Source organism: Stomoxys calcitrans, chromosome 2 (assembly GCF_963082655.1).
Source record: "Stomoxys calcitrans chromosome 2, idStoCalc2.1, whole genome shotgun sequence".
NCBI lineage: Eukaryota > Metazoa > Arthropoda > Insecta > Diptera > Muscidae > Stomoxys > Stomoxys calcitrans.
The window spans coordinates 33,165,284-33,192,188 of NC_081553.1; the positions used below are offsets into that span (position 1 = coordinate 33,165,284).

Below are 26,905 nucleotides of genomic sequence, written 5' to 3' on the forward strand. Positions count from 1 at the left end.
ATATGATAACAATTAAATATAAGCACCACAAAGTCTGCGTTCAGTAATTAAAAATAAACAAATGAGGTATTTAAACACAAAATAAAAACATATTAACACATTCCTAATATTTGGTAGGCAAGCCACGTTGTTTTAAGACTGCACTTAGTCTATTTGGCATAGAGTTTACCAACTTCTCTGTTTCCTCAGATGTTATTTTCGCCCATTCTGCCTGCATGACACTTCGTAACATCTTGCTGGTTATAACGTGCTGACGAATTTTTTTCTCCAATAGATCCCAAAGATGCTTAATGGGGTTGAGATCTGGTGATTGGAAGCCAAAGCCTAACAACCTCCAATGTATGCTTTGGATCGTTATCTTGTTGGAACCAAAATGTCGTTGCTAACCTTAGTTTAGCAGCACTTGGTTTCAATTTTTTTTTTTCAAAATATTGAGACAACCCTATTTATCTATTTTGGACTCAATAAATTCTAATTGACCCAATCCACTAGCAGCCATACACCTCCACACCATAACTCCACCCCAAGCACGGTGGGTGCTTCACCGTTCCAACTAAATTTTGTTTTTCCAGCTCAGTCCCGGACTTGCGCCACACTATTTGCCGACCTTTAATGCCAAAAATACAGAATTTGCTCTCGTCGGAGAAAAAAAATTTGTTTGCAGAATTCAGGAGGCTTATTGATGAAAGTATTAACGAATGCAAACCGTCTGTTTATGACTGAAATATACGGTTTTCTTCGAGCAACTCTTCCATGAAATCCAGCTGTATGTAATGTTTTTCTGGCAGTTTCGGCACAGACGCTTTTTTAAACATTGTTTTAATATTTTCAACAATTTTGGTTGATGTTATACGAGGGTTGTTGTTTGCCATATTAATCACTTTGCGCTCTTCTCTAACGGATCATTTTTTTGGACGCCCAGGCCAAGGCTTTGAGGCTTTCTTTGTTATTATTAATTACGCGCTGGACAGAAAAATACGCTCTTCCAACTGTTCGACCAATATTTCTAAAGCTTTGTCCTTCTTTCCACAATTTAATAATTATTTTTCTTTCAGATATGCATGTGTCCATTCCTTTAGTTTCAATGCTTCCAAATTTGTTAATTTAAAAAAAAAACACGTGTAACTATCACTTGTTATGATAAAGAAGTGAAACTGATCAAACATAAGAACAAGCATCATAAAAAGTAACGGTACTTTCGAAGCAAACAAAGTGAACGCAGACTTTTTGGTTGTCATAATTTCTTCTTATGAGACAAAAGTACCGTTAGAACAAAAAAGCAAAAGCAAACTTGTATTTTTGTTTTTGTTTTCCAATTTAAGAAATATAAAGAAACAACATATACAACAAAACTTAACTTTATTTATTTTTTCTATGTTGTTTTCTATCATTAAAAAAGAAATTGTCACATGCACGCAGACTTTATGGACTATGTGTATAAGTTAAATGCAGTCAAAGACGAATAAATTGCAGAATACTACGAGATGTGAAATTCGCTTTCGACAACGATTGCTGTCAATTTTCGCCTTCGACAACGGGAATAAGGGTGAGTAATTGCTGTCATGGACAATCAACGGTATCGAGTGGAGAGTCTCAGTGAAAGGGCAAATGGCACAGGTTCTAGATTAAATACTAAGCGCCTATTATGGCGAAACAATTAAAGGTGGTCTTATTTGTACAACAACCACAAATCATATGGTGCAATCTGCCATCAAGCTGATCGAGATTTTGCCAACACACACAAAGAAATTTGAGCAGGGAATATGCGAGAAAGAAGATAACCACAAAGAGAATGCAAACAAAAAGCTGACATCTTAATACCGTCAAACCTGGTCGGCTGTTAACAGCTGTTCGCATTAGACCACCTTTTTTATTCCGCCTTGAGCGACTATGATGCTCGATATGACACATGGCGAAATATTTAAAGGTGGTCTCATTTGTACAACAATCACAAATCATATGGTGCAATCCGTCATTTTGTCATCAAGCTGATCGACGTTTTGCCAACACACACAAAGAAATTTGTGTGCGTATGTGTATACATGCAAGAAGATAACAAAAAAGAGAATGCAAACAAAAATCTGTTGTCTTAATACCGTCAAACCGGGCCGGCTGTTAACAGCTGTTCGCGTGAGACCACCGCCTTGTCGAATGCCGTGATAAGGCCCCAGATGTAAGCAACTATCCTGCAAAATTTTTCTATCGCTCGAGTCACTAAATTGGCACACAATACAAAACACTGCTACAACAACAAGAACAATAAAGTTGAAAACAATACTCGGCGACATCTCTTTAATCTAAATAGTGTTCAGTGCGGGAGAAAACCACTTGGCAATATATGAATATTATAACTTTTCAGTTGCAGCAAAAAGTTATTTTTTAAGAATTATGGTATTCTCGAATTAGAACAAAATGAATGAAATAAATAATAAAAGATAGATAAATAAAAGAAATTTTATGATATTTTAACTTCGAATAGATCAGACTAAAATTAACATTTTTATCACTGCCATCATTTGCCCCTTCTTGGGTGAATTCTCACTATCTCTTGAATTCAAAACTCACTAAACACTTTTTATATTTATAAAATTGTGTTTTACAATACACAATTTCAATTATTAGAGATTTGTTTAGATATAAAAAGTTAACAGTATGACGCCGCGAAAAACCAATTCTTTTTGGTTTCTTTTGTTTACATTTTCTGCTTTAAAATAACTGTAATTTCGAAAACAAGTTTGACCCAATGAATTTGTTTTTGTAAATTTTTGCGAGATGAAAACAACATCGACAAAATAGTGAGAAAGTTGTAATCTTCAAGACATATTGACCCAGGTCGTGCACAGTAAACAGCAGAGTACAATTTTTTCTCACAAAGTGCACTATCTGTCAACGAGTTTTGGTTGTGTGTGTGTATAATAGTTAAGAACCATAACACACAAATAACGAAAAATTACGGCAACTAGTAACATACACAGCACTAATCACTGATTTTGACAGAAACAAATACAAATTTTGACCATGAAAGGCGTTCAGCGTCATAGGCGGACATGCTAACCTCTTGCTTTCTTTGTTTACGTTTTCTCATATAATGATGTTCATGGGGCCTATCCACTTTGTGTATTCGCATGTGACCTAACCTTCTATTAGTAAATCCTGTACGATGATCAAGAATATATATATTTTTTAAGGTCGGAAATGGAAATTTCGATATGTTGTTAACAGAACGAGTAAATGAATTCACCTTCTATTCTATGGTGGTGGTTATAAATATGCAATTTCGCGGAAAATCTACCAAAATCGAAAAAAAAATCTACAAAACACTTAAAACTTTGAAAGTAAATCCTACCAACTTTGGTGAAAAAGCCCAAAACGCCAACGCTGATGCCGACTTAGTGACATTAAATGTTTGGAGGGTTCTTACACGAAAAGTTATGGTCGAAAATTAAATTGTTTTAGTTTTATTCGTATTTCAATGATATTCTTTATAAATAAAAAAATTTGACAAAGTTTTCTTTAAAAACAAAATTTTATTTCTTATTTGGTCGCTACAGATCGCTTCTCTAGGCAAACTTGGGAAAATATCTATGTACATTTACCAAAGAACCCCGATTTTTTGCGTTTTTCTCAAATTTCGGACCCCTAATTTCGAGATACCTTTCTCAACTTGGTCTTTCCATCGAAATTTGATTCATCCCTTCTACCTGAGCCGGCAGGTTTATATTAAAATGACTTTTCAGCTGCCGCATTTTCATGTATTGTGACAATGTGATCTATCCAACGTAATCATTATGTTATGATACTCTTAACTATACCATCGTCGATATAGAGCCCTTGGCTCATACGACCCCAATATTCTCCATCAACGTTGATTGGTCCTAGCTCTCTCTCTCTCTCAAAACACCAAGTACCAATTGTTGCCGTTTTGGATTTTTCTATAGAATTTGGTCGGATGGATAGCCCAAATCGATTTACATATTTATTATTATTTTCAAGTTTTATTTGCCTGTTAGGGCAAAGATCATTTAATTTAAAGTTTTTCGTTTGTTTTTCTTTCGAGACAAATTCAATGCAACAACCACTATGGGACGCGTTTCTTCACTTGCTTAGAATAAAGCATCGGCCATTGGAGGCTTCAAGGGCTATACATTGGTGGGTCGTACTTATACTGAATATACCGCGAAATCGTGTCTACTTAGTGTGTAAGTTCTTGTTCTTTTCCACCGCATGTTTTTTTTTTGTAGTGATAGACTTTTTCTCTATACGACTACTTTGCTTCCGTGGCAGACACATGTCATTCGTGCATCTTTTGGAAGCTGTATTGATGGCTTCGAACGCTAGACAATCCCGACCGGGTTCGATTCCCGGCCGGGTTCTGCAGAATTATTATTTGCAAGTTTTTTTGGCTTTTAGGCCGAAGATCATTTAATTAAACAATTTTTTGTTTGTTTCTCTTTCGAGACAAGCTCAATGATCGGAAATCTTTGCAATAGAAAAGGAAAGTCAGCGATCACTACACACACCAACCACTATAGAACGCGTTTCGTCTTTGATTAGAAGACTCTTCAACCATATAAGGTTTAGAGGCTTCCAGGGCCATACATTGGCTGGTCGTACTTATATCGAATATATCGCGAAAAGGTGTCCGCGATTTAAACACCACACTTACACAAGTTGGACATCTTTCACACTAGCTGTTATCTTCCACCGTATGTGTTTTATTTGTAGTGAGACTTTTTTCTATACGTTTACAAGGCCTTGGTTTTTGTTGTTGTTGTTGTAGCCACATTTTCATGTGGAGGTGGCGATCCTCATCAAGCTCTTTTAGGTGAGCAAGATCGTTCCGGTCCAAAGGAGGGTGGTTATTGGTTGTTAAAGGTGCCAATAACCCGCCTTGTCACAAGATGATGATTTGGATGATCTCTACGATAACAGCCCAAAAGGTATTGCTTAGACAGCATGTAGTTATGTCTTCGCACTGGAAGGATATTTGTCCCCTGATGGAGGTGGTCCACATGAGAACTTAGGAGACAGCCCATCGCAGTCCAGAGGGCGGCATTCTTACAGATCTGAATATTATTCCACTGCGTATCACAAAGCGGACGAGACCACACTGGTGCTGCAAAACATACCACAGGCCGGCCAATTGCTTTGTACTTGGTCAACAAGGTTTCTTTGTCTGCACTCCAAGTGCTGCCAGCAAGTGACTTGAGGACCTTGTTTCTACTTTTGGCTTTATCGCAGATTGCTGTGGCATGTGGGACCAAGTATTTTGGGACTCTTGATGGTCGGAATCATTTCTCCATCGGCCATCACAGTCATCTCGGTATTCACCTCACGCGTATTTGTAGTGAACAATGTGTCTGAAGATTTGTTGGCAGAAATTTTCAGATTTCTTGCAGCGAAATATGAGGCAAGTTCGTTGAGGTAGACGTTCAACCTATCGTAGATGTCAACAGATATGAGGAGATATCATCCCACCTTGGAGAACTCCCTGTTTCACTCTACGGTGTTTCGACTTCTTATCCCTAAATTCCACAAATGACTGGCGACCACACAGATAATTCGCGACCCTGCGTTTCTTGCCTGGCTGAAGGTACGTGTTGGCCATTTCCTCAAATAGTTTGGCATGGCTGACTATTTCGAATGCCTTCATACGTCCAGTGCCACGAGGACCGTCCTATCACATGGCCTGGGCTGATTGAAGCCAATGCAAATGTTTGCGGTGATGGCATGCAAAGCTGTTGTTTTGCTATGCAGTCTTCGAAATCCATGTTGAAGCTCGGCCTCCTACAAGGCTCAGGAGGATTAATGCCTCAAGCGTCTTTGCTACTGGTGAGAGAATGGAGATCGGTCTGTACGCCTCCCCCAAACTTGGGTCCTTTCAATACTTCACTAGCGGAATCGCCTTGCCAATTTTCCAGACATCGGGAACTATACGAGTGTTCAAAGACAGGTTGAGGACAGTAGTAAGGTACTCATTACATTGTCCGTTCATTATATTGTTCATTAGCTATTGGGTTGCCCAAAAAGTAATTGCGGATTTTTTAAAAGAAAGTAAATGCATTTTTAATAAGACTTAGAATGAACTTTAATCAAATATACTTTTTTTTTCGCTTTTTTTCTAAAGCAAGCTAAAAATAACAGCTGATAACTGACAGAAGAAAGAATGCAATTACAGAGTCACAAGCCGTTGAAAAAATTTGTCAACGCCGACTATATGAAAAATCCGCAATTACTTTTTGGGCAAACCAATATATTGTCCATTTTCGCTTAAAAGCCATACATACGTAATTAATTTTTTATATATTTTGAAATTTAATTTTGGTTAATTTTTTTCCATTAGTTATTGATAGCACATAAGCATTTTTCACCATTCAAAACACTTCCGATATTTTAAATATACATATAAAACTATAAAATTGTCTTTTAAATGGACTTAATTTGTTTGCCAGCAACATAAACCTGTACAATGTTACGATCATCACCGGTGTAAATGAATTTTTGTACCATTTCAAGCAATTTGACTTCATCCGATTTCTTTTCATAATCCTCGGGATTGTATAAGCCGAAATTATGGGAGGGATATATACTGGTGTCCACAACTAAGGCATCAAATTCTTTGCCAATCTCAAAATTGCCGCAAACCTTATCCATGGTTAATGCTTCAGCACCTCCCAAAGTAGCCAAATAAATGGCTTGTTTATAATTAATAGGCGTATATTCGGAATTTTCCGTTTGCATTTTGCCAGTTCCAAAAATGTATTGCTTCTTTACAAACTCCAAATGATGGGAAACATCAAGAGCTCTTAAAATTGCATCCTGTATTGAAATAGAATTTCCACCAGAAACATCTGGAAAAAGAAACCAAAAAATGGCGGTATTATATCAAAAAAATTATGCTTTTCTGGCTATTATTATTACCTGTTCCCAAACCCACTTTTATCCCGTTTTCAATTAAACGCAATACATCACAAAATCCTGAACTCAACATGGTATTGGAAGCCGGACAATGAGCAACTGAAGTACCCCGTTCTCTGAATAAAGCGATCTCATCGTCTTCTAAGTGAACGGCATGAGCCATTACAGTCTGAAAAAGGAAATTTTGTTGTTTGTCAAATGTTGTGCCATTCTCAATAAGTTCATGAAAACTTTTGTTTAAATTTGTTTTTAATTTTTTTTTTTTTCAAAAATATATCTACTTTCTACTTACCTTGTTGGTTAAAAGTCCCGCCTTGTCGTACGCTTCAGCATAGGAAGATGAAAAAATGCTCTTGACGAAATGAACTTCGTCCACAGATTCGCTAATATGACTCTAGAAATGTAGACATTACCTTGATAGTTTATATATTGGGTTGCCCAAAAAGTAATTGCGGATCTTTTAAAAGAAAGTAAATGCATTTTTAATAAAACTTAGAATGAACTTTAGTCAAATATACTTTTTTTCCACTTTTTTTCTAAAGCAAGCTTAAAGTAACAGCTGATAACTGACAGAAGAAAGAATGCAATTACAGAGTCACAAGCTGTGAAAAAATTTGTCAACGCCGACTATATGAAAAATCCGCAATTACTTTTTGGGCAACCCAATACATTAGATTTGTCAATTAGAGTGGGTCATTTTTTGCAAGTCAAAATAGTAATCTATGACATATTCTAATAAGTATTGCCCACATCGAAATGGAGCTTCCGGTTTTAACGACAAAATTGGATATTGGTTTATATGGAACTAGGTTAGGTTGAAAGGAGGGTGCAGATATTAATGCGCCCCATGCCACTATGGACATACACCTAAGCCAGTAATCGGCTTGTTGTGCGCTCTAAAAACTATAAAGTAACCTCTAAAAAGAAAATTGTAAGTTAGGAATTCCGTGCTACTTACAAAATCCTTAATTTTTTTCAATACCACTACCCTAAGTTGGTTCATGTCTGGTATTGTGTCTGCACCTAAGTGCCGGTATCTGTTAGACGCGAAAGCCGGGCAATGTCAAAGGAAATGCTTCAACGTTTCATCATCTTCCCCGCATGCCCTACACATGCTGTCACTTGCCGCACTCTGGGTTCTCAATGTAAACCACCAGGCCCACTCTGTCCTCTAGCTTTGATCCATCCGTGTTACATGATCTTCCAGATGGCAATACTAGGGTTCCGTCGATCCAAAACTATGCCTATGTCAGCAGTGCCTCGCACTCGACTTCAAGGTTCATCTCAGGCATCCGATCGGAAACCTCTTCCTTCCTTCCAGGTTTCCTTTTATCGCCTCGATTATACCGCGATGGTATGAGCTGCTCCGATCGTCAATCCATTCTCACATCGCCTTAAGTCTCATAGCCGCAGTGGCTGCCTCACACTTAATCTGTATGTCAATGTGTCGGATATATAGAATAGTCTCCAGTGCCCTAGTGGGCGTAGTTCTCATCGCACCGCCTATCCTGCTCCTATCCTCAATCCATTCTCCCATCGCCTTAAGTCTCATAGCCGCAGCGGCTGCCTCACACTTAATCTGTATGTCAATGAGTCGGATATCTAGAATGGCCTCCAGTGTCCTAGTGGGCGTGGTCCTCATCGCTCCACCTATGCCAAGACAATATGTTCTCTGAACCTGTTGTATGGTCCTTATGTTGCACTTTTTCTCCATAGCAGTCCACTAAACTACTGAGGCGTAAGTAAGTATTGTTCTAATCACGCTCCTGTAGAGCCTGTGGACTATCCTCGGATTCAGGGCCCATTTCGAGCCTACGGGCCGTCTACATGTGCCCAACATCTCTGAGCCTTCCCAGTACGCTCTTAATTGTCTTCCTCGTGAACAGGCATATTTCAGTCTTCTCTGATGTTAACATTGAGACCTCTGGGTCTAGCCCAGTCATATGTCATATGCAAGACCCTTTCGGCCCTTCTGCATAGCTCGTTCGGATCCTTACCTCTTAGAAGTATTATAACATCGTCTGCATAGCAGTCGGGTTCAAATCCCTCCTCAATCAGCATCCGTTATAGGTCATTTAAGGTGGTCACCCATAGGAGTGGCGATAAAATGCCCTCCCTGTGGAGTGCCTTGTATCCACCTGTTCCTTAGCATATGGTTTATCTCTAAGGACCGGGTGCACCCGGTACTGGTGCAACGATTGGGTCAGTGCGTCGGTCCGCACATTGTTAAAAGCCCCCTCGATGTCAATGCATACCGCCAGTGTGTATCTTTTGGCATCGAAAGACTCTTCTATTATGTATGCACAACCTCGTTCAGGCCTATCTCCACTGACCTTCCCTTGATCGCTGGATGTTTTACACTTTACTATGGTTTTGAGTAGAATAGACGTAAGGCTTATGAGTCTGTAGGCCTTTGGTGTCGCATAACTTGCACTGCCGGGCTTGGGTATAAACACCACCCTTGCCTCCTGCCAGGCTTTCGGAGTATATGCAAGTTCTAGGGACGCTGTGAAAATTTTGGCCAGACGAGGCGCCAGATAGTCTGCCTCTTTCTGTAGTAACGCCGGAAATATTTCATCAAGTCTGGGTGACTTAAATGGTTTGAAGCTCCTCAAGGATTCCTTCGCCATAAATTCCGTAATTATAAACCTTCGATCAACGGCATTATTCCAAATATATGGAACTAAAAGAAAAGATAGTTTGCAGGGAGTACGATTTTGATTTTAGATCCATGGCTTTTTGTTTCAAAACTTCTTTGGATAGATTCCGCTTTAAACAACCGCTTGCGAGTGTGTTTTGGTCCACACATATTGACCCACCCTACTGTTCATGCATACCTGTATATGCAAATTGTTCTCCTTAGCAATGTCACCCAAAGCCTTAAGCAATTCTTTGGTACAACTTAAAGCAAATCTTGGTGTTATAGTTGGCTTCACTAAATCCGAACCAAGTTTCTTCATATCATCGACAAATGCCTTTGTGGCACACACAGATTCTTGAGTATTCTCACTGGAAGGAAAAATAATTCAAATGTTAATAATATTACAAATAAGTCGTAGGCTGTTTTTTTTAATCATATTTACTTACACATAAAAATCAGGACTGTTGCAGTTGGAACAGACTTTGCCCACCAAAGCACGTTGTCCTTGCCTTAATGCCTCTTTGGCCAAGGTTATGGTGCTGTCTTTGTTATTAGTGCCAAAGTAAGAAGCCAATGTTGTGCCACTTTTGATTGTTGATTCCTAAAAGCAAACACAAATGGAAGAAGTTTCATCCGGCTTTAGTAAAAAGTAAATGCTTTAAAATTATTTTTTGCCCCTTAAACCTTCTATGCTTCAACAGAGAATGAGTTCTAGGTATATATTGGGCTGCCCAAAAAGTAATTGCGGATTTTTTAAAAGAAAGTAAATGCATTTTTAATAAAACTTAGAATGAACTTTAATCAAATATACTTTTTTTACACTTTTTTTCTAAAGCAAGCTAAAAGTAACAGCTGATAACTGACAGAAGAAAGAATGCAATTACAGAGTCACAAGCTGTGAAAAAATTTGTCAACGCCGACTATATGAAAAATCCGCAAGAGGAGTATTCACAAAGACGCGGTAAGAGGCGAGACCAAAAACGTCCACTAATGGTGGGTGGTCTGTGTCATAGGCGAATGCCTATGCGTTTATCATTATAGCTCGACTCGCCCCTGTGGCGAAAATAAGATAAAGAAATGCTGATTATTTTCATTTGTTGATGTTTTTCCAATTGTGTCAATTTTTAAGCTCTATAACGAACAGTTTACTATGTGGCAGTAATGAATAAAGCAAACATAAGATAGACTGGTCAGAAGATAAAGAAACCCTCTCGATGAGGAATCTCTCACTGTGTCTATAAAAAAGTATAATTCGATCTTAACAGTGATGGCATGAAATGATGTGGTAGTCTTGGTTCGAATCAAATTTCTGCTAACGATCAGCGAATGGATTGAGGACAAGCCTGAAGTAAAATGGAACTCTTGACTTTCACTCGGAAATATAAGATGGCAGAATCAAGACTCCCGTCTCTGAACAGGATCACTCTGCACTTGTCAAAGTAGCCCAAATTCCGAACTGAAGTAGATTGGAACTCTTGACTTTCACTCGGAAATATAAGATGGCAGAATCAAGACTCCCGTCTCTGAACAGGATCACTCTGCACTTGTCAAAGTAGCCCAAATTCCGAACTGAAGTAGATTGGAACTCTTGACTTTCACTCGGAAATATAAGATGGCAGAATCAAGACTCCCGTCTCTGAATAGGCTCACTCTGCACTTGTCAAAGTAGTCCAAATTCCGAACTGAAGTATAATGGAACTCTTGACTTTCACTCGGAAATATAAGATGGCAGAATCAAGACTCCCGTCTCTGAACAGGCTCACTCTGCACTTGTCAAAGTAGTCCAAATTCCCAACTTAATACTCAAATGAAAATTGTACTGTAAGAGGAATACAGAGTAAAGAAGTCGTACAGCATCTAGGCAATATTTGTCCATTGTGATACCACAGCACCGATAAACCAAAGCCTTTGGTAAAAATTCAACCCACAATCACCAAGTTTGCTACCACCAGCTGACCGGCCGGAGGTGATTTAACCCAAAGTTGATTTTCTGGATATGCGACCAATACTGACCCCGGCCGAAACGGGGTAACTATGAGCACCACACAGGCTGGAACTTTGAGCTCCGACTTGTGTGGTGTCCATCGTTACCACGGGAAGCTTAACTGAAAGCGTCCACAGGTTGGGGTGGTGGAAAGCTCGGTTTTTATACGGAGTAGCTGCAAACGCGGCCGCGTGCAGTTAGCGATTTTCGATAGGGGAGATAGGTGGCACTGGCTCTTAATTAAATAACTGAGTGCCAATGATACTCGAGATGACAAGTCGAGTTATTGGCGCCTTCAAATAACCAATGGACAACATGAGTGTCTGTTCCCAGGTTAGGGGCGGCTGGAGGAATAGTAAAAACGGACCCCCCAACGTTAATGACCCACGCAAACGAAAAAAGGACCATGATTTGCGGATCTGCACCTGGAATATCCGCACTCTTTATAGAGAAGGTGCAGTATACCCGCTGGCGAATGTATTAGAGAAGTACAAGGCAGATATAACCGCCTTACAGGAAGTGCGATGTACTGGGAATGGCGTCACTACAACACCAAACGGTGAAGAACTATAATATATCTCCCATAACACGAGGCATGAATTTGGCTGTGGATTTGCGGTTAGTCAGAGACTGAAACACCTTGTCTCCAGCTTTACTCCGATGGATGTCCATGCCCCGACCGAAGACAAAGACGAGCAATCCAAGGATATTTTCTACGAGCGCCTAGAGAGAGAACCGCCCATGATACTAAAATCGTTCTGGGAGATTTTAATGCGAAGATAGGGAAGGAAGACATTTTTTGTCCAACAGTCGGAAAGTTTAGCCCCCACGAGATAACGTCCAGTAATGGGTTGAGGCTGATAGATTTCACAGCGGCAAAAAACATGGTAGTTTGTAGCATTAGATTTCAACATAAAAATATTCGCATAGCCACATGGCTGTCACCCGATCAAAACACGAGGAACCAAATTGATCACGTTGTGATAGATTCAAGGCATTCATCCAGCGTGTTAGATGTACGATCGATCCGTGGAGCGAATATACATACGGATCATTACCTTGTTGCAGCAAAGTTTCGCACCCGTTTGAACATGGCGAGGTAAGTACGATCTGACACTGCACGGAAGCTGGACATTGAAAAGCTGCAAACACCATAGATGCCAAAGGATACTCCACTCAACTGAACCAACTGCTTGATGAAAGCATTCCTTGTTCCGATGATATAATGGCGCAGTGGCAAACTATTGCCCACTCCATGAAAAATGCCGCGAAATCCATACTTGGGTACCGAAAGCCTCCTCCAAGAAACCCATGGTACGATCAGGAGTGTCGAGATGCTACTGAAGCCAAGAAGGCGGCATATAGAGCAACCCTGCAATCAGTAGCAAAGCGCCAGATGAAGAAGAGGTATCGGTAGAAAAGGAGAGAGGAGAAACGTCTATATCGCAGAAAGAAAATGGATATGGAAAGACGTGAGTGTGAGCGAATTGAGATGTACAGGAGCCAAAATGAAGTCCGAAAGTTCTACCATAGAATTAAAAATCAAACCGATGGCTTTGCAGAGACAAAGAAGGAAATCTGGTAACTGACACCGATAACATGCTGAGAATATGGAAAGAACATTTTACCCAACTGCTAGTGTCCGACGTTGGCGGCAAAGGGGATACCTTAGAACCAATCAATGATGATGGTATAGAATGTTTACCACCTAGTCAGAATGAGGTACTGGCAGCAGTGACCCGACTAAAGAACAACAAGGCAGCAGGAGCCGACAGGTTACCCGCTGAACTATTTAAGACTGAAGGCTACACGCTGATAAGGCGTATGCATCAGCTTATCTGCGCAATATGGCTAGAAGAACGCATACCCGATGATTGGAACCCCAGCATACTATGTCCCGTATACAAGAAATGAGGCGAGACGGAATGTGCCAACTACAGAGGAATGAGTCTCCTCCCCATCGCATACAAGATACTCTCGAGCATACTGTGTGAAAGATTAAAACCTAAAGTCAATGATTAAAACCCTATCAATGCAGCTTTAGACCTGGTAAATCCACCCTGGACAAGATATTCAAACTGCGCCAAATCCTGGAAGACCCGAGAAGGGCAAATCAACATCTACCATCTCTTTGTTGACTACAAAGCCACCTTCGATACTCCTTTACGTTCAAAGGTATTTCAAGCCATGTCTGAGTTTGGTATCCCTGCAAAATTAATAAGACTCTGCAGGATGACACTTGCTGATACGCGTTCCTCAGTAAGAATAGGAAAGAATCTCTCCGAATTGCGTATCGTTTACGCACATGTTCCCTATCCTATTCTTCTCTAGGTCTAATCTTCTATCTAGGTGGCTAAAGGTTACACATGCTACTACAAAATTTCCCATGAACATTCCATTAAGGAATAGGGGATAATTTTCTTATATCAATGAGTGCAGTCCGATTAAAGTTTAAGGGGTCTCCTTTTTTATGTCGAGTCCAAACGGCGTGCCGCATAGCGATACCACTTGGTAGAGTAGTTTAAACATGACAGGATACCTGACAAATGTCGCCAGCATTAGTGGGGGGATAACCACCGCTGAAATTTTTTCTGATTTACACGCCTGGATTTAAACCCAGGCGTTCGGCGTCATAGGCGGACATGCTAATCTCTGCGCCATGGTGGCATCAAACATATTCTTAGCTATTTGAGTTTAAATAACGAAATTGCCTACTAATAGTCGGCTGTACATGGGAGCACTTACCCTAGCAAGAGGAACCTCAAATGATTTCAAACATTAATATTAGAATGCGTTTTGCGAATTGGAAATGCGGAACTCTGGTGCATACTTTTTGGTACTGGGTAGCGTATGATCTTTAATATTTTGAAATAAAATAATTCATACGCCACCATGGCCCTGCATTGAAGTAAAATTGTAACGTGAACAGCAAGGTAAATATGTAACATACATATTGCCCAAAAAGTAATTGCGGATTTTTCATATAGTCGGCGTTGACAAATTTTTTCACAGCTTGGGACTCTGTAATTGCATTCTTTCTTCTGTCGGTTATCAGCTGTTACTTTTAGCTTGCTTGAGAAAATAAGTGTAAAAAAAGTATATTTAATTAAAGTTCATTCTAAGTTTTATTAAAAATGCATTTACTTTCTTTTAAAAAATCCGCAATTACTTTTTGGGCAACCCAATACATAATTCAAAATACTAGTACATAGTTCTCGTCACGGCATAACTATGAGCATCACACATGCTGGAACGGAATAAGCTGGAATAAGCTCCAATCTGTGTAGTGTTCTTTGTCAACACGAGACGCAAAGCTGAGAGCTACCTGGCGCGTCCATAGGTTGCGGATAGAGTGCTACGACTGCAGTTGCAGCTACTGCAGTCGTAGACAATCAGCAGTACCAAGATGAGAGTCTCAGTGAGAGGTTGGGTGGCTCCGGCTCTTGCTAAAATATTGAGTGCCAATGATGCTCGATACGACAAGGCGAGATATTGGCTCCTTTAAATAACCAATGACCATCATGTTCCCGCCGCGATCGGTCATATAGACCTGAACGAGCTTGCTAGCCAATAAGAGCTTGACGAGGATCGCCACCTCCACATGCAAATGTGGCTACAACAACAACTATTAGTATATAGCATAAGAATACAATTTTCTATGAATAATCAAATTTTAACAAAATTTTGAATGAAAATTTATATTTAAAACAATCATTTTTACAAAAGTAGGAAATCAAATGTTAAAGAAATTTCCTACGAAAAAAATTTTGGCGAGGGTTGGGGACCCCAACTCGTTGACCCCAAATTTCAAAAACGCCTGTTGTTGGAGATGGGTTATGTGATTTAAATGGTTTACCCAGGAAACACAAATTCAGCTAAAAAATTAGATGCCAAGAGTTCAGGGTCCAAGTAAGGGAATTTTCGAAATATTGGTTTGCCCAAAAAGTAATTGCGGATTTTTCATATAGTCGGCGTTGACAAATTTTTTCAACGGCTTGTGACTCTGTAATTGCATTCTTTCTTCTGTGAGTTATCAGCTGTTACTTTTAGTTTGCTTTAGAAAAAGTGTAAAAAAAGTATATTTGATTAAAGTTCATTCTAAGCTTTATTAAAAATGCATTTACTTTCTTTTAAAAAATCCGCAATTACTTTTTGGGCAACCTAATAATTCTAACATTTTTACGGAAATAGTTTTGGCTTAATGTTGAGATATTTTTCTAGGAGTGTGCATGATTTTTTCGAAATAATTCTAACATTTTTACGGAAATATATCTCACATTAGTTTTGGCTTAATGTTGAGATATTTTTCTAAGAGTTAGATGATTTTGGATTTGTTGTAGCAGTGTGTTGTACGCTGAGCCGGCAGCCCTTTGCCGATGAAAGACTCCGTCGGGCCAATCTGATACGTACAACCTGCTGCTATGGGATTGTGTTGATTTATTGTTAGTCCTGGGGCTGACGCTTAGGAGTTGAAAGTTTGGCACCTCGGGTATGTACATTTGTATACTTCTTTCCACAGCTGCAATTAATAATAATTTTCGATATGACCGATATTATAGGAATAAATGACTATAATGGAATGTATTTGAGAGATTTTTTGAAATCAAATATTTGGGGTTCAAAACGCACTTATGGACCGATTATCACAAAATGGGACTCAAAAGCTATGTTGGAGTATAGTGCGAAAGTGCCATTCACACTGTACTACTACTAAATTTCCCATAAACATTATATGAAGGGACGGGGGATATATCTCTGATATCAATGAGTGTAGTCGGATCAAAGTTTAAGCTCCTTTTTTATGCCGAGTCCAAACGGCACCATTTGGTAGAGAAGTTTTTACATGGCAGGATACCTCACAAAAATAGCCTAATACAGGGGATAACTACCGCTGAAAATGTTTCTAATAATCACGCCGAGATCAAAACGTTTTTTGTCATAGACGGACATGCTTATCTCTGCGCTACGGTAGCCTCCACACCATACTCCATGGCCGCAGATTTGGTAGAAGATATAACTTTAAGTTGTTGAAACAAAGTAAGCAACAAATGCCATGCTTGGCGACTAGCACTCTACAAATGGCATCAATGTAGGGATCTGACATCATGATCGTATATTCGTTCGCATATGATACGACTTCAGTACAGTTTTTTTGGTAAATTGTAGCGGTTTGTCACCGGATCCTTCTCACTTTGTCAAAGCTATTGCCCCCTCATCAGTACCAAGAAAAAATTATCATATTTATGGTGAGCATTTAAGGCGCCCATAACCAAACTGGGACGCAACTGTAGACGTTGTAAAGGTCAATCTTAAAAGGTTCAAACCTGACTGCTAGCCCCATACATTTGATGTAGGCGTCAATGATGTCAAACTATTGGGTTGCCCAAAAAGGATTTGCGGATTTTTTAAAAGAAAGTAAATGCATTTTTAATAAAACTTAGAATGAACTTTAATCAAATATACTTTTTTACACTTTTTTTCTAAAGCAAGCTAAAAGTAACAGCTGATATCTGACAGAAGAAAGAATGCAATTACAGAGTCACAAGCTGTGAAAAAATTTGTCAACGCCGACTATATGAAAAATCCGCAATTACTTTTTGGGCAACCCTATATTTCTTTGCCAATGTGTGTCACGATCTTATCTTTGGATATTGGATTAAATTTGAAAAAGAAAGTAAAAGCAACATTTAATGTAATCATAGACGCAGCATACAATGCTTCTGTTGGCAATGGCGAAAAAATATCCATTCTCACTTGATACTTGCGCTTTCCAATTTTTGCATTTCCCTCCCACCTTAAGAAATATTTTGTATATTACCATCGAATTTACAATTATCGATCGTGCAGAGGACGAACGAGAGATTTTATTTAATGTTTCGTAAGTAATTTTAAATACAATAATTTTAAATCATGCTTTTTTTTAATGTAATTATGATTAGTAATCTTGATCTACATAATTGATTCTTTTTGTTGGTTGATTGGGATTGGGTTATTTGTTTGTTTGCTTGTTTCTTTCGAGGGTGTGATGCCACTTATTTACAGAATACGCCATTTATATATTGTGTTTAATAAAGATTAATCTTCTTAAGAATGGTTTTGCGACACATATGACATGTCCGCAATGTCTCTGCACATCTGGAGCATGAGCCATGGCCGCAAAGAAAAGCAACGTCGCGAGTTCTTTCCATGCAAATACTGCAGTAGTGTGTCTCCTCATATTCTAAAATCTTATTCTCCAAATAGCGTAGCCGTTCTACTGCGGGTAGGTTGCTCGAATCGGCATTCGACAAGTCTCGTCCGCCAACATCAAATCTTCTCTCGATGTGAGTACCACAACGAAGGCACTTTTTCATGCGTTTGCCACAGTCCAGGCATGAAATCTGGTGGTGACATGGTTCGAATATAATCAGCTGTAAAACTTCGTCGCACACTATGCACGCTTGGGGAACGGTTGGTGAAATGTTTGAAATAGGCGGCGATGGAACTTGCGAATTATGTGGGGATGAGTTGTCTGTTGTTCCGGGACTCAATATGTTAAAATTAGAATTATTTGGATTGCCTAGCTCTTCGCTAGTAGCGTTCTGAGTATGGGGTTTGTTGGGAATTGCACTTTGCGCTGTTGGTTTATTTACCGATGATGTTGATGTTGATGTGGTTGCATTGTCCACAGCTACATCCATAGCGCCTGATGAGGCACTTTCCTCTGTATTGCCTTCGAAATTCAACAGTTGTATGTTATGAGATAATTGTTGAATGGAAGGTATATTAACGTTTTGAGCTGCTGGCAAGTTGGAATTTAGCATTTCGGGAAGCGGTTTCGGACGTTGGTTTCCCAAAATCAACTGTTGCAAGTTCGTATCAGTTATCCACTCGAATATATTCACACCTCTGTTGTTGTTTTCTATTTGACAACCACATCGAGAAAAATAGCATAGCAGAGTATACATAAGGCGGTCCTCGTTGATGTGTGACATGCTTTCATAAATTTTAAAGATATCTGGTGAGTCGGCCAGTGTTGGCTCAGTGGCCTGCAATAAGTTGTTCTTCTTAACAACACACAAGTACAAGGCATTGTCGCCATCTTCATCCCGTGCAGTAACATCACAGCCCAGCTTTATAAGCTTTTCTATAGCTGCGACATGGCCTTGGGAAACTGCCAAAAGGAAGGGAGTTTGCCGACGATTATTTCTTATATTGATATCCGCCTGACCTTCCTTTATTAGGGCCTCAACAACTTGCGCGTGGCCATTGAGTGCGGCTAAATGCATAGCTGCAAAACCATCATCCTTTTTGACATTCACCAATTGGCGAGCTAATTGAAGAATACGCCGTGTTGCAACAACATTTCCCTTAAGTGCAGCATGATGAAGGACATTGAATCCTCGATTGTTCTTTACGGTAAAATCCAGATTTGGAGCATTGCATAAGAGTTCTACAACCTCCGAGTTTTCCTTCCCAATAGCATCGTGCAGAGCAGTGTCACCATATGAATCTTGGATATTGACATCAACGTTATGATTCAGCAGTTCCCGAACGCAATGTGGCGTCTTCTTGTGGGCACAAATATGCAGAGCCGTGCAATGACTGGAGTTTAGGAAATTTATATCAGCGCCATTCTGCAGCAATATTCTCATAGTTTCGGGTTGGTTGCCAAATGCTGCGTAATGCAATGCCGAGTCTCCCTCCTTGTCAACCACATTGACATTTGCTCCTTTCGAAATTAGGAGTTTTACAATTTGCACAAATCCCTGATGGGCTGCAACTTGGATAGCAGTTTTTCCGCCACTCATAAAATTCAAATGGTCTGGATGTGCTTCAAGGTAATGTTTTACGAAATCGTAGTGACCTTGAGCAGCTTCCCGTACCAATTTATCGGCCATGGATGTTCCTGACAAACCAGATAATGGAGTCATTACATGATCGGTGCGTCTATTGCTAAGATCCATCATGCTGTTCGACCTTTCAGCAGCAGTAGCGATGGGTGACCTCTCCAATTTGACACATTTTGGATTAAGTGTCCATTCGAATCCGTCGTCCAGTTGCTCTAAGCGCAAATCACCATCCGAGTATACTTTTACCACCTTGCAAAGCTTTCCCAATGCATATCGCATAAGTTCTATCCATTCTCCATGACCTTTTTGCAGCTGCTGTACCTTGGCTGAGTCATTGATTATTGTAACCAAATCACCAACTCTAAAGGAAACTACTTTTACCAATGCAGTTGGATGAAAGGTCCAGCGATTTGGGCAGTTCTCATATTGTACTCTAATATCACCTTTCTCTGTTATTCTATGAACTGTACCCGTCTTTGGTAGGTGTTCCGCCATACGAGGATTCCATCCGCCATGGCCCTGTTGCAGCTTCACAAGAGCATCCACATCCAAGCACACTTTCACTCGATCGCCCACCGAAAACATAGGCTTCACCGTAGCCACGACTGGTTGCTGCTCCTCCAATTGACCAAGTACTGGCATATGATCTTTGTAATAATATCCTCCAGTAGCTGGAACCACGTATTTCAAATCTACGTTGCCTTTGTGCCCCAATCGATAGACATTTGTCGATCCAGTTGTCCAAGAAACATTCGCTACACTTCGACAAGACTCATTATCCCAGCCACGGATTTCCATAACCCGTCCACACTTTCCTTCTCCACCATCTTGTTGGCCCCACTCCCAATCGGGACCACGAACCACTTTTGCACCCACAAATATGCCTTTTAATTGAATACGCTTACATCCCTCTCGGGGGGGAACACGAACTCCCACCGACGTTGGTGTTGTATATCTTATAAATGCATGATCTTTTTCATGCAAATCAGCACCATAGCAGTACGAACATAAGTGATAATTTGAACACTGTTCACATTTAAACACAATTCCAGCAATGCCTCCCTTGGAACAACCATCGCAAACCACATTTGAATGACGTACGCCGACTTGTGCGTTATCCACTATCAATAGATCAAACTGGTTTTGATAGCCCACACGATAGTTTGTTCTATGGCCAGAATCCCAATTGACAACCACAGTATTTTCTGGAGACTGCATAGATCCCAAACGCCCAATCTCACATACTGTTCCAATATGTCCTTCTCCCTCATCTTGATTTTGCCATATCCAATTTGGTCCTCGAACGACCCTGATTCCCGGTGTAATTAGTGCACTCATTTCTGTAATGGCTGTCTAATCTAAGGACACCCATGGAGCTCTTAAACTTTCATGATGTGCTGTGTCGATGACATTGCAATCAAAAATCTTCCTTTTGCCAAACTATAATTTTATGTATGTATGCTCTATTGCATGTTTTACAACAACAACCGAAAATGTAGAACGTTTTAGCAGAAAATCTTAAATATTATTAATTGTTAAAGTAACTTTAATTGGATTTTTATTTGACTCGAATAGTTTTAAAGGTTTTGTGTCATACGTAAAAACTTATATTGAGTGGTGGGGTTATTCTGGCGTAATTGGCGTATCGTAGACATGGCGTGACGTGTCAGCTGTGTATATTTCGTTTAAGGGACCTTGGCACTAAAAAAAATAGCTTGTGCATTAACAAATAAAAATGGTAAATAAGATACGTTTAAATATACATATTAGGACGGGTCGATTTTAGTTTCTCGCATATTGTTTCTCTCGTTTGATCGTATAGCAAAAAGATAAACTACATAAAATTCTAAGAAACTTCTTCGAAAAAATCATGTATATAATATAAAATCCTAATCCGCCCCTCTTGACTTGAAAATGTGTATGCCCACTTTTGCCAAAAAAAAAGAAAAAATAATAAATGCTAGAAATAATTGCTTTTTGCAAGTCAAGAGGCGCGGATTAGGGTTTGATTTTGAATCCATGGTTGATTACGTTTTTGGTATACTATTTTTAGCTTTTTATTTCATCCATACAAATTAACCCACCCTAATACATATATATTAATGGACATATAGCTATTTACATGTAGCAATCAACTAATAAAATAGTAATAGCCAAATTTTCTAATTCTGTGTCACTCGAATACGTTCAAACATCTGTTTTTTCTATAATAAAGTTTTTTTTTATATATAAGCGTACGAAAATCACTAATTTTAAGTGCAATAGAATAAGGCGGGAAGGCAGTAAGATTCATAAAGGACATTACCTCTTTCTATTAAAATAGGGGATACATTTCCTTTGTCCTTCCCTTATGTAGGGGTTTGCATAAAAAAGGAAAATCTGAAAATTTCCAGGGACAAATGGACCCTTCCCAAATATTTTCATTTGAGGCCCATAGTTTCCTTGATCGATCTAAATGTCCTCTATGTCAATTTTAGTGATGATTATCTTGGTAACAACTTTGAACAACAGATTTACATTCTAATCCCAAGAACTTTTGTTTCCATACTCTTTAGACCTGCCTTCTAGGATTGATAGGGGTTTTTGGGGGTGGTTCTTATATGTCACGATCGCGAATATTCCCCTTGAGATGAAGATTTTTTTTCTTCATTAGAGTCCCATATTGTCATTATAGGTCCGTAGAATTTTTTTTTTCTTATTTGGATATCATATTTGTACTCCCATAGACTTTTCATTCGATTACCATATGGAATAGGTATGCTTTCTAAATCATTTGAGTATTCAACAGACTAAAGAAGCTTGTCCATTTGGGGACATATTCGGCCGCCCCTAGACTCATGGCCTCAAATAATATCAAGGTCACAAATCCTTTAATTTGAGTCCCATATTGTCCCGACCGCTTCATATCTCTTTGATTTTTCTTTTTTTTTTTTTTTTTGAGTGCGTGCCCCTTCCTATGCTTAGACAATAATATTAATATCAGATTCATTTGAGTCCAATCTCGATCGGCCAACATGTTCTTTTGAGTTTTTTTATGGGGGCTGCTCCAACATTTTAATATCAGATCTATATTGTTTTACCATATTGTTCCATCCGGTCTTTAGACCAATGGTCGTTTTGGGGTTTTGGGGATTGGGCGGCACACCTGACACTTGGCCCTAAATATTGATAAAATGTTCACATTCTATTACAAATACCTGTAATTTGAGTTTAGTGTTGTATTGCTCGGTACACTTTTTGATAGGTGATTTTAAGTGGTAATGGTGAGGGTCCGCCCATCTCGATATCGAAAATTTAAATTACATATAATTTCTGGCAGACCATCCTACAAAATCTGCAAAAATTTCAAGTAGATCGGTTCAGCAGATTTTGACCTATACGGAACAAACAAACATTGCGCAACACTTTGACTTTTTTAGTGGAAGATTAGTCATATGATGTGTATGTGCCATTGGAATGTTCATTTGAAATTTCATACCACTAAACACAATTATTAACTGACCAATGGCACTACCGTAACGTAGGGTAGTCGAGTTTACGTGTCAGCTGTTTTAACTGCTACCTAAATTGGTGTTTATTGCCCGACGATTGTCAAAAGAGCACACGATGGTATAATGGTTCGGCTGCCGCATGAAGTAGGAAATCCAAATAAAAATTATGTCCCATGCGATTATTTTTGTTTAGCACTAAATATGTTTATTTAAAACCAAAAAAACGGATTATCTCATGAAATTTACGGAATAACTTAAGGCGCTATTACACGGCATGCAAATGTCTTATGACATGTCGCTTTTTGTATTTACATGTAATTGAAAATGTTTGTCAAAATTTGCGATTTACATACGATTCATCATTTTTGCTATCACACCTTTAAGACATAACCTAAAAATTTGAGCAAAAGCTGATTTTTTTATGCGTGCAAATTTAAGTTATGAGAAAGCTGGTAAAATCATAAATTTGTGTAAACAATTAAATTTAAGGATGCTTTCATTCGACTGACAACAAAAACAGCTGATTTCTTTGTTATTGTCAAAAGGAATAAAACAAGTGCTATTTTGAAAAATATGTTAAACCATATTTCCACTAGGAGCAAATCTAGATTTGCGACGAGATTTCGGAAATCTCATGTTTTGCAAGGAGATTTCCCATACATTTTCAATGTGAGCAAATCTACTTATTTGAGAAGATATGCAGCAAATGTCCCTCCAAATTCATATGCAACACTGCATTTGCATTGAATACCGGTTATTGGGATTTTTGGGCAGCGCTTTATCTTAACAACTGACAATTTCTTATTGAAATTATAAAATTTAGTAGTAATTTAATAAAATCGTTTCACAAAGTTAATTTCTGACCGGAATGTATATGCTGAACACAAAAAAAAATGATAATCAAACAAAATCAAAGCAAAAACGCTGTCAAAAACTTCACTTTTAAAAAATAGAAACCGCATAAATCGTAGTGGCAACGGGGTTTGAAGATTATCTGAAATCAATTTGATTTGGGCTCCAGTGGAAACATGGTCTTAGTTTCGTTTGTACCACACGACATGTACAACTTAACATGTGCTAAATATGACATGTCATAAGACAACTACATGCCATGTAATAGAGCCTTTAGTGCAACAACTTACTTGCTGTATCAAATATCAAGTGACACTTTCAAAAAAGGAAGACAAAGAAAAGGCGTTTCATCGAATTCATATGAATGGGCCATTCGCAAATTGAAAATTATTCAATATTTAAGCTATGTACATATAACAGAATGTTGACTAACATAGGTCAATTTTTTGAAACAGGCGTAGAAGCGGATAATAACTAACTAGCCCCACTTCCTCTGAAAAAACTTATTTGATCAACTTAATTGCTTTATTTTTAATGGTTGTGGTGTCATTGCGGACGATCAAGAGTACTTATTTTTTTATTCTGTTTTATTAATTCACATCAGAGCTAAGAAAGAAATACATACATATACATATATAAATAAAAACGGGATATTTATATTGTAAGAGATGCTTATTTCGATTTGTTGCAACGAACTGACAAAAATAGGAAATACGTTAAGTTAAAGAATATAAGCAGAGCTCGTCTAGAAAGCTATAGCGTCCATCGTTCTTGTCCGATCAATCAGAAAAAGCACTAAATAGGTTATTTATTTAAAAACAAAAAACGGATTATCCATGTCAAGAAGCTATTTTATCTTTTCAACCTAACCTAAGTAGCTATTACACGGCATGTAGATGTCTTATGGCATCTATTGGGTTGCCCAAAAAGTAATTGCGGATTTTTCATATAGTCGGCGTTGACAAATTTTTTCACAGCTTGTGACTCTGTAATTGCATTCTTTCTTCTGTCAGTTATCAGCTGTTACTTTTAGCTTGCTTTAGAAAAAAAGTGTAAAAAAAGTATATTTGATTAAAGTTCATTCTAAGTTTTATTAAAAATGCATTTACTTTCTTTTAAAAAATCCGCAATTACTTTTTGGGCAACCCAATACTTGCCGGAGAGTCTCAGTAAGAAACCGGGAGGCACCTGCTCTTGCATAAATACTGACTGCCTATGTTGCTACATATGACAAGAGGAGTTATTGGCGCCTTTAAATAACCAATGGCCCGCGGCGATCGGTCCTTTGGACTGGAACGAGCTTGCTCACCTACAGGTGTTTGATGAGTTCCGCCAAATCCAACAACATGTGTTGTTGCTGTAGCGTGATCGGACATAACCTTGATATATATCCATATTGATCGACTTAAGCTTTTAGGTCCGTAAATGTCGCATTCATTGCCCGATATTGCTGACATTTGACACAATTAGGTTTGCTGAACCTACCGACATCAGTGCGAAATATGATCCACATCGGCTTTTATGTGGATACAGCTGCCATAAATATCGATCTCCCAATTTAAGTTTTTGAACTATAAAAGGCATATTATCGTTCTTGCCGAGTATGGTTCCGTATTTGAAAATAGCTGCCATACTTAATTTAGGATTTATAAATGTCTTTCACCCAAAAATTACGCATTTCTTACACAATTTAACAAAAATCTATAGCGATGGGTTGAGGCAGACCCCTCATCGTACTAGATTTCTGTTAAATCGTGTAAGAAATACGTAATTTTTGAGTGAAAGACCTTTATAAAACCAAAATAATATGCCTTTTATAGTCCAAAAACTTAAATTGGGAGATCGATATTTATGGCAGCTGTATCTACATAAAAGCCGATGTGGACCATATTTCGCACTGATGTCGATAGTTTCAGCAAACCTAATTGTGTCAACTGTCAGCAATATCGGGCAATCTACGGAACTCAAATCGGTCTATATGGATGTATATCAAGGTTATGTCCGATCACGCTACAGTCTTCAAATATGAAGACAACTAGAAATAGAATTTAACGAGGATCAAGAAAATATACTTTGTAGTGTCAGAAATCGATATTCCTATGTGTTACAAACGAAATGACAAAATGAGTATAACCTCGCCCTTCGCTAGTGGATACAAAGTATAGAGTGAGGCTATTTTGCACGCAAAAAATATATTGGTTCTTTCCTGGTATTTTAGCGGTAAGCATAATTTTAGATGAGATAAGATTATCTAAGAAACAGACCAGAGGTCCAACAATACACATTAAACATAGCACGAATTTCTCTGTTCTAAAATAAACAAATTTTACTTGGACTATGTTTGGCTTCAATGTCTCAAAGGAAAACTAAGAAATGGAGTACAAGAATCAATCCTAACAGGCTAGAGCAATTAATTGCCTTTATTTCCTAAAATTTTCTGCCCACAAATCATTTATCTAATCTAAACAATTATTTGCCAAAGAAATCAATAAATTGACTTACCACAACTCTTGAGTACACTTTAGCGGCAAATTCTTGATCAGCAAATTTGGCCTCCAAAGGAAATGTATAGAAATTCAACCAGTCCAGTAAGGGCATATCTAAACCTAAACCGATTTGTGCCACTTGCGGCGCATGTATATGACAATCAATTAAGCCTGGCATAAGAAATTGTTCCTTGGTCATTTTAATTATTTCAGCATCTTTGGGAAAGTGCGCACTGGCGGCCGCATTCTTCCACAATTGGTAATCATTGCCTTCAGCAACTATCTGTAATATGAATTTATTAAATATTATTATGGTTTATGAATTGAAATACAATTAATTAACCTTTCCATCATAGACAGCCACAAAACCATTTGTGTACACAATGAATTCATTTAATGATTTTGTATGGATCACTTGTCCCAAAAAAACCTTTGCCATATTTTTTTTTTATTTATTAAATGGTGTTAGATTGAATTAATTATCAAGTTGTATGGCAACAGCTCGCAACGTGCTTGTGTTAGAAGCAATGTGTTTGAAACTGGTCTGTTCTCTGATCTGATCAATAATCATCGTATTCTACCAAGAGTTTTGCAATATACCATACCGCTTTGCGATTGTGGTGAAGCTTTGTATCTTATCACTTTGATTATTTATTAAAAGCTTTGATAAAAACAACAAAACAATTGTAAACTTTTTATTT

At 38.5% G+C, this 26,905-nt stretch overlaps 2 protein-coding genes across 2 annotated transcripts; both read right to left on the minus strand.

The window, feature by feature from the left end:
• Window positions 1-6,341: 6,341 nt before the first annotated feature.
• Window positions 6,342-26,898, minus strand: LOC106095706 (guanine deaminase). Its single transcript, XM_059362484.1, has 7 exons — window positions 26,548-26,898; window positions 26,221-26,487; window positions 10,006-10,160; window positions 9,756-9,927; window positions 7,211-7,312; window positions 6,922-7,087; window positions 6,342-6,851 (listed from the first exon to the last, which is right to left on the minus strand). Exons 1-7 carry the CDS (start codon window positions 26,641-26,643, stop codon window positions 6,427-6,429), a joined length of 1,383 nt encoding a protein of 460 aa, XP_059218467.1. The 5' UTR covers window positions 26,644-26,898; the 3' UTR covers window positions 6,342-6,426.
• LOC106095702 (E3 ubiquitin-protein ligase MIB2) lies at window positions 17,369-20,977 on the minus strand. The gene has a single exon (XM_013262998.2). It carries the CDS (start codon window positions 20,711-20,713, stop codon window positions 17,609-17,611), a length of 3,105 nt encoding a protein of 1,034 aa, XP_013118452.1. The 5' UTR covers window positions 20,714-20,977; the 3' UTR covers window positions 17,369-17,608.
• Window positions 26,899-26,905: the final 7 nt, after the last annotated feature.

Coding starts and splice junctions, on each gene's coding strand:
- LOC106095702 (XM_013262998.2), bottom strand. CDS start 20,713: ATGAGTGCACTAATTACACCGGGAATCAGGGTCGTTCGAGGACCAAAT.
- LOC106095706 (XM_059362484.1), bottom strand. CDS start 26,643: ATGGCAAAGGTTTTTTTGGGACAAGTGATCCATACAAAATCATTAAAT. Junction 26,488..26,547: donor TGGCTGTCTATGATGGAAAG/GTTAATTAATTG, acceptor TTCATATTACAG/ATAGTTGCTGAAGGCAATGA. Junction 7,313..9,755: donor AGAACAATTTGCATATACAG/GTATGCATGAAC, acceptor CTACATTTCTAG/AGTCATATTAGCGAATCTGT.